The sequence below is a fragment of the Saccoglossus kowalevskii genome, chromosome 17 (assembly GCF_978046115.1).
Source record: "Saccoglossus kowalevskii chromosome 17, keSacKowa6.1, whole genome shotgun sequence".
Lineage (NCBI taxonomy): Eukaryota > Metazoa > Hemichordata > Enteropneusta > Harrimaniidae > Saccoglossus > Saccoglossus kowalevskii.
This window is the reverse complement of record NC_140657.1, coordinates 30,100,149-30,108,921: the sequence shown is the minus strand read 5'-3', so window position 1 is coordinate 30,108,921 and position 8,773 is coordinate 30,100,149. Positions and strand designations below refer to the sequence as shown.

At 34.4% G+C, this 8,773-nt stretch overlaps 1 protein-coding gene across 1 annotated transcript in view; it reads left to right on the top strand.

The window, feature by feature from the left end:
• Positions 1-4,036: 4,036 nt before the first annotated feature.
• Positions 4,037-8,773, top strand: part of LOC146733295 (calcium-activated potassium channel subunit beta-4-like) — a 39,022-nt gene continuing 34,285 nt past the window's right edge. Inside the window, exons 1-2 of the mRNA XM_085492088.1 lie at positions 4,037-4,145; positions 4,568-5,212. Of these exons, the coding sequence (XP_085348214.1) occupies positions 4,868-5,212 (345 nt within the window). The 5' untranslated portion in view covers positions 4,037-4,145; positions 4,568-4,867. The remainder of the gene's footprint in view (positions 4,146-4,567; positions 5,213-8,773) is intronic.

Below are 8,773 nucleotides of genomic sequence, written 5' to 3'. Positions count from 1 at the left end.
CTGAATGTATATAATGAGGTTTAATTGTCAATGTGTGACTATTTATGTTAAATTATGGGAACCATTAGTATCTATTTTAAATGCGTGTATTATGAAATCTATTTAAGATTCTAATTTATACTTGAATCAATATTTTTTACTATTATAGAGCATAGGGACTATCAATTTATCACTAATATTGGCAATGGTATTTAAAAAAAAGCAAAAATAAGCATATTTTTCAAATAAAATGTATAATTACAAACTCAAGATTTGAGATAATGAGCCTATCTGCTGGTATAGCTCTAAGGATATATAGTCCGGAAGCTATTGGGTTGTAGTTGCCAATCAACAAAAACTCTCATACATATATAAATTTACATACATGCTATTGCAGGACAGATCATTGTACTGCTAAATCGAGTATATTCTTTAGCGCCCTCAATCATGAAACTAACATGGTTTGTGTTAATTCTGACGGCTTTGTCGGCTAGTCAGCCAGTTTATTGTGTGACTGGGTTGGACTCGAAGTGCTGACTCGTAATCATGTTCTCGGCGGTTGTGGATGCACTGTCATTTCATGTCAAGGCAATTAATTTCCTAGTTTTATATGATGTCATGTAATTAGGTGAAGGACCAAACCAAATACTGTATTTTTCTAATATTTGCAAATAAATTATGCATGTGCACACACTTTACGGTTCGAGTGTATAAGTAATGGCTTTGCACTGTGGTAAAGTGAACTTATGTGCACATTGCAATGTATGTGAAATTTTAATTAGCGTGATAAAATATGTACAGAATTTTGATTTTGAAGAAATATTAGAAGAAATACCTGTTGTTGGGAAATTCAAACAACAGTTTATCCACGAACTTAAAGAGTACATTTAAAAATAAAACTCATATTTTGAGATAATCGATGCGGCTAATAAACGGTAAACTTTACTTTGGGGAAATACGCAAATTAAAACCGCGTGCCTCTTTATCATTTCACGGTGCAATGCTATGCTAGGGAAAGTGTTCACCCACCAATCGCGTTTTTAACATGTTTGATAAATCTGATTTGTTTTTCTTCATAAAGTTGGTGTTTCGAAAAACACGTTTTAACGAGTTATAATAATATATCCATGTTATTGGCGAGAATTCTGTTGAAAAATATTGCGATTTTGACTTTTTAAAATACCTTACACGTAAATGGCGCCGAGAATTTGTTGAGACCACTGGGATCACGTGACATGTTTTTGCCCCTCAAATAGTGTTTCATTTTCTCATGTTCACTGGTCACCATGGTTACTTAAATCCGGTGGTTGGGATCAGTGGGAGAGAATTGGATACTGTTTAGGGGCAAAACGAGATATTGACGGATATGTTACCAACTAATTTGTGATGTTTTAAAACATGTTTTGTTAGGTTTCATCAGCAGTGGTTATAACAATGCTTGTTCTAACATTTAAAGCGATCTTTCTTGGTACTCGCTTTATGTGGCGCTATCTACAAGGTTGATTGGAGTCTTTCATGCTATTAATATCTACACACTGAAACATGATAAATGTCTCAATAAAACTGAGATAAATATATAGTTCATTGAGAACTGTCACAAACATCTTTCAGATAATCGTCTAGATAGTGTCGTCACTCAACCTGAGGAATGATGTATAGCATACTTAATTTTCAATAAATGAGTATTTTTATATAATGGTCAGACGAATACATCCATTGCCAAGCAGGGAGTGGTACAACTATGCAATCAAACTATATTCATAATCATCAATCAGGCGAAAGGATACATTATTTGTCTTGATTGCAGGAATACGTAGTGTCATAAGCTATGAAAGCTATGTTTCCACTAAAGCAGTCTATATTAACATTATCACATTATAAAATTAGCACAGCATTGAATTTATTTGATAAATTAATTGTACCAATTATTAATTATGGGTGTGAAGTATGGGAAGATAAATCAGCAAAACATAGAAACATTATAGAAAGTGTACAGTCTGCATTCTGTAGATTTCTTTTAGGTGTCAGCAAAACTTCAACAAAAAATGCTATTCTTGGAGAGCTGGGTAGATATCCATTGAACGTCAAAATTGAAACACAAATGTTAAAATATTGGTTGAGACTAAAATCCCCAGAAATTCCCAACATTGTAGCAACTGCCTTTATGGAATGAATGCAATGAAAAACAGGACGGGTAGAAAGAATAGAAGAGATAACTAAAAACAACAATCTTTCAGAATTATCAAAACAACATGGAAAGAAGATAGGGGAGGTACTCAGAGAAAATTATGTAAAAACATGGAGAAGGGAATTATTTGATGACAGCAGAATGAATGGAGCAACAAACAAACTGACTTCATACGGAAAATTTAAAACGACCTTCAATATGGAGAATTATTTAAATGATATAAAAAAATAAATTTAATGCAATTATTTTGCAAATTTAGAATTTCTGATCATAAACTACTCATTGAGACTGGCAGACTAAAGACAATTCCTAGAAACGAAAGAATATGTAAACTCTGCACAGATGATTGAATTGAAATTGAAGACGAGTACCATTTCTTAATAGGATGCGGTAAATATGACATACCCCGTAATAAATTATTTAATTATATACAAGACATAAAAATCTGACTTCTTGAAAATGAATGAAGAAGACAAATTTCGATTAATTATGACAAGCTTTGCAGGAATAGAAACTGCACAATTCATACATACAAGTATGAACTTAAGAGATGAAACATAGCAACTCCATCCAATTAGTCTGCAGGTAGTTTTAATGCAATGGCATATTTAGCATCTTTAGTAGTTTTATTGTTTTACTAATTTTCACGTTTTTTTCTTCTATACTTAGTTACATTTATTCAATGTTTTATTCGTTATTTTGATGGAGTGAACTGTACTGTTTTGCTTTGTTCTAAACATAACATTAGCTTATGTTTTTTCCTCGTTCCATAATTATATGTATTTAATGTGCTATTTGTGATATTAGTTGTGTGAAGTATTATTTCTGTTTTTGTTTTACAACCATAAAATTACTCTCTGTAGTAGATTTTCGTGTTGAATATAAATATTATATTATGATATGTTATGATATGATATGTTATGATATGATATGATATGATATGATATGACCATCCCCGTGATGACGGTCCAGGTTCAAACCGGATGATGGCTTACAAGCAGTTCTATAACATGCTGGTGTGTATAATTAGAATGTTTCGTGTGCTAGAGTATCGAGCTAAAGGATTTAAAGAGAGAGTACGGCATGTCCAGCTGTTAATCTTAATAACTTCCTGAGTAGTTTATCGCGTATATTGACAATGGATTGATTCCCACGAATCATTATCATTTTGCTGTTTGACATTTTCAGCGCGAAAAAACACGCTAACGCACGGAGTAAAAAATAAAGCCAAAGTAACTCGTCTCGTGGAGCCATATAAGTGAGTCGCTAGAATCTGTTTTATCTAATTGTTTAGAATTAATTAATACCGAATATTCTAATTTTACGCTAAGACTGTTATTTTGTATTTTTCATATTTACAGTGCGATTTATTGAGGCGTTCCTCTTCTATTTTCTTGTTTCGTCAAATATTTGTGTCAATTTTTAGTAAAAAAATGTTTTGACATCACAGAAATCAATACCTTTAATTTTAATCACTTTGTGACCATGCTTATTATATTTTATTTATGACTGGTTCTCAAACTTTTTGTGTTAGTATTTTGAACTGATGTGTGGATTAGACTAGTATTTCGTATAGCGAAGCTACATCAGTCGACAATTTGTTTGGTTATAATATTAACCTACGCCTATGTTGAGCACATCACTGTCTGCTAGTAAGTGCACCTTCATTCTTCAGCGGAGAAGCCTGTCATCTATCTATCTACCGGCATCCGCTGCGCCCTCTCTGTGAATAGTACTGACATATCCGGTTGACGTCACACATCGTTTATGTCTCATCAAACTAGTAGCTAGGGGGCCTATGCAGTGAAACAAGCACAAGTTTAGCTGACTGGATATTGGTACAGTTTCATCTTTTCATAAAATTTGGGTGATTTGTCGTGGATTGCGTGTTTACTCACACTTACATATCGGTGACGCTCGCGTTACAACGAACCGCAATTTGGGGCACAGTGTCTTGGTTCAGCACGTGTGTTTTAAGGTAAGGTTGCAATTATGTGAAACATATACAGTAATAACTTGTTCGTTGTCAGCATGTATACACGGCACATGGTAGTGTATATTTAGAAAACACAATAATATTACTGATTCAATCTATTTATCCACAAGCATATAATACTACACTTGTTAGTAGAATGTTATATATATTCTGTTTTACCTATTGTGTTTAAAGTGGTTTGCCCATCATTCAGAATGATGTCTATTTCACTCCTCAATTTCAAGAGCAGATGTTCTCATCCGTGATCGATTTCCATCTCGTATATTTCAACTAATCAATATCCTGTTGGCGACTTTAAGATTCGGTGGCACGTCAGATATTAAGTCCCTTGGGTTGTCAGACTAGTTTCACTCGATTCCGTTGATCACTTGTTTCATTTTTTTCCCACTTTCACTGTTGTACAGTCGATGACAGTTGCAGTCTTGCTGGTTGCTATTGCCTGCCAAAATGATTGGATGCGTGGACGAAGCACATCGGTGACTCTGACTTAAATTCCTTTCGATAGTATCAGCTCTGATCATGATCCTCGCTTTGCAACAAACACACAACTATTGCTCTGACACCCTTACGGTTAGGGAATACTGCGTTTAATTGTTACCGTTTGATTGAATACGACGTACTGAGTAATCAAGTAGATTTATTATCGACGGATGCCGGCTTCGAAACGCTGATTTAAAACAAGATTTGTGTGTACGTATTATATTATGGCTGGGAGAAGCTCTAAATCCAAGCGACCACCAGCGTGTTCATGCTATAGGCTGGCACCACGTCTGCTGGCAACATGGATGATTCTATCGCTCTTTATACTCGGATTTCTTGGTTGGTTTGTCGTCAGGCCGGCGATACAAGACAAGTCATTCTTAGAAACGGAGTGCACAGTGTATAAAGTAACATATCGGAACGAATGGCAGGGTTGTCGATGTGGACGCTACTGTTGGTCACAGTTCCCGTGTCTTGAGGTGTTTGTACGCTATAAAAATAATGAAGAAGGACACCACCAAAACGCATTGGCACACGAAGACGAAACAAACTTGAGTACTTACCCGCAGGTACGTAACATGGCTAGAATGTGTCTTGTACACATTTCCAAATTTATTTTAGATATCATTTGTGTTAAAACTATACTACAATCTCTTAGTAAAAACTAATCTATGTGTAAGGAGTTTATTCTCACTGGCGGGAAATCAATAATATAAGAGTGGTAAATACATTTTGGCGGGAAATATGTGTGTTGCATACGAAAGGTAGATTTTTCTCGCTTGGTACAACGTATTAATTTTGTTTGCAATTTATTTCGCAAAATTTTATGAATAGTTAATAGCAGCGACCACGAAAACTGTATTAGAACCTAATTAACTTATGACGAATTTTGTCACTTGTTCTGTATTACTATAAGGGTTGTCGATATGAACTCTCCGCAAAACACACACAATCCACCTTCGCATGACAGACATCAAACGACTTAATATAAAGTATATTTGTTTTCACGCGATGCATTTTGTTTGAGGGGTCAATCGATGCCGTCTTTATTGAAGAATTGAATGTTTTATTCATAGTATTTGCTAAGGTACCAGTTTGTTAAAGAGGTTGGTGATAAATTAACCTATATAAACTCTGATCGACTGGAAATCTTTTACAAATTTAAGGTTATAAAGTAATTTACAATAATATTAATTTTTTTAACAATTAACAATAATAACAATCGTCATTTTTAGATTGTTTGACTTGTGTGTAAATGGTTATTTACCTTACGTGTGCATTTAAACGAAGGTTCGGGTTGAACAACGCTACCTTCAAAAAAGATATTGACATGGTAATTAAACAACGGTCGCTGGTAATAGGCTAAACTATGACCGTGTTCTCACCGGCAGAAAACCATATGTCAACGTAAGTAAGATAATTAAACAGATGATGACTCCATAATATTGTGCTTACATTAACAATTTTCACAAGATGAGTAAATATGGCGGCCACTGGATATCACGATAGATGAGCAATATTTCAACTTATATTTTTGTTTTTTGTTTACTTTTCATTCGAGCAGAAATAGTTTAAATTGTCATAATAATATACATATTTGTTTCAACATGGAGCTAATCTCTTTTTAGCTTTATGTTGGAACCAGTCGCCTTATAACATATACAGGTCAATACAACCTATACTGACTTAGAATTCGACACAAATTGCCAACCTATCTACTTTGAAATATGATAAACTTAAATACAGTTGACCGAGAACTTAAATTCATTTGTGGACGCCCATACACTTACAACATCCTTTGAAGAATGATCACCGATGTTGCCCACTATATTTAAGCTTATTTACACCGTATCAATGTAACGTGTTTTCATCTGTTTTTACGCCGACGTAGCTATTACGTCATAGTTACGTCAGTATTGATACCGATTTCGTAAAGGGTATATGTGATGCCTTCTCCTTTGGTATTGCGTACCGTAAGCACAGGAACTACAACCGAGGAAATCATACCATGACAAATTTTAGCGCCGCTGTCATCGTATATGTTATATGTAGGTAATTTGAGTAGATCTCTATCTGATTTTTCATTTCGTGATGATATCCATTAATTCTCCATTTTTAGTGACTATTTTTGCCATTTTGGGTAATAATTATATTTTCATCGTCCGCCTGCACGGTGTTGTTCCTTACGGATATTTCTTCTTCCTTAACCTACTTAGCGGAAGATTCACCTTGAATAATCATGACGGATTGCTCTGATATTTGAGGTATACATCATTTTTGTGAACATTTTGTTTGATGAAGTTTGGTTTTCATGTTCTTAATAGCCAGAAACAAGCTGCGCTTTGCCTTATGTGTTTGTATATTACTTGACTTGGCTACAACAATGTTCTTTTAGGACAGCAGAGCTGTTTAGATCGAGTTCGCTTGTTTGTAATACTGATATCAGGAACGCTTGTCGTGTACATATGTTATGAATGTTGCATTTCTTGTCGCCGTGCAGTGAATCGCATAAAGCGCGTGAAACTACAAGGCATAGCAACATAGATAAATAACAAAACACTCATATAGTGTATATGACTTGTATATTAATAATAAAACTCAGTAAATGAACCAAAATTATGAAATAATGGAAATTTAAACATTGTGAAAATAAAAGTATTCCCTGTGAAACACATTCCTGTGAAAACAGACTTGTGAGGTAGACTGTCGCGTTACATGCGTGGATATATATGAACTAAAGGCATGGAAGCACCTCGTCCTACAAAAACACAAACGAGCGCTGTCGAAGGTGATTGCCAATGGCAGATGCAACACTCAATAATGAAAATAAACCGCGTTAAAAGGGGAAATAATTGAAATATCCTGTAAAGTACACGTTACTGTGACGAGTTAGACTAATGAAAAGAACATGTAAGTTACGCGTTAATCGATACGTGTGAATCGAGCAAGAATTTGGCGTGACGGTTTGAGTGTATGCGGGATAGTACGCGGTATGCATACATTGTTGTCAATATGGTCTGGATACAGTGATGGGATAAACAATGATTTGTTCTGTCTCAATCATGATTTTAATTCACATATCAGCACGTTGCTATAAACTAAATGAATTGCAAGAACGTATTTTCAAAAGAAACTAATCCAACTTTTCTGGCGGGGGGGGGATCATTCGGAAGATGACAACATGATGGTGGTGGTGGCGACAGTGCAAACAATTATTTAAATGCATTGTAGTAGGATGATGTAGTACCTTTAGATTCCAGAATAGTTAGATCGAACGCATTATCTACGGTAAATTATTACTTGTATATACAACTTTTAACGGATTGACCCGATACATATGAATAAGGTTTATGTATTTTTCTCACATGCTTTCTGCAGTACCTTCTGAACTATCTACTCAAGACAATAACGGCATTTTGAACAAAAGTGTATATTCCATCTGAACCAAATCATGTCACAAACTGTCAGCGGATATTAAATCAATGATGCTATAATATCATTCGTTTATCATTCGTATTCGGAGGTCTACTAGCAAAGGCATAACGTACACCACGCATTAAATAATTCTACGAAATAGCTATTATTAACAAATCTTGTGAAAGTGTCGATGAGTCGCGGGGCAGGTTTTCAGCATGTTTTCAAATCTATATAAAACTCGTATTGTTAATATAATGAAATAGACTAGAATAATTTAATACATGTACTCTACTAGTGACCACAAAGAATACACATCTCTGCGTGATTTTAGTGCACACAGGATGAAATAGCTTTTAGCGTAATACATTACTAAGTTATTATAAATATCACTGCAGCGTAACGCAACACAGAGCACGAGGAACGGGGGGATTTCTTGCAGTATGCCAATTGACGATTCAATGTTTCATTAATTCCAAAAACTTAGATGACTAGTCTAAATATGGTACATACACACAGTGTCAGAAATTGTGAGTTGTCTGTGTTACATAGACACTTATTTTGAAGCATATAAATTAGGTATAATAATAATAATAATAATAATAATAATAATTATAATAATAATAATAATAATAATTATAATAATATATACTAATAAAATGTGATATTGAATCTTTAGAAATACAATTACAACCGATAGGTCAATAGCAATATGC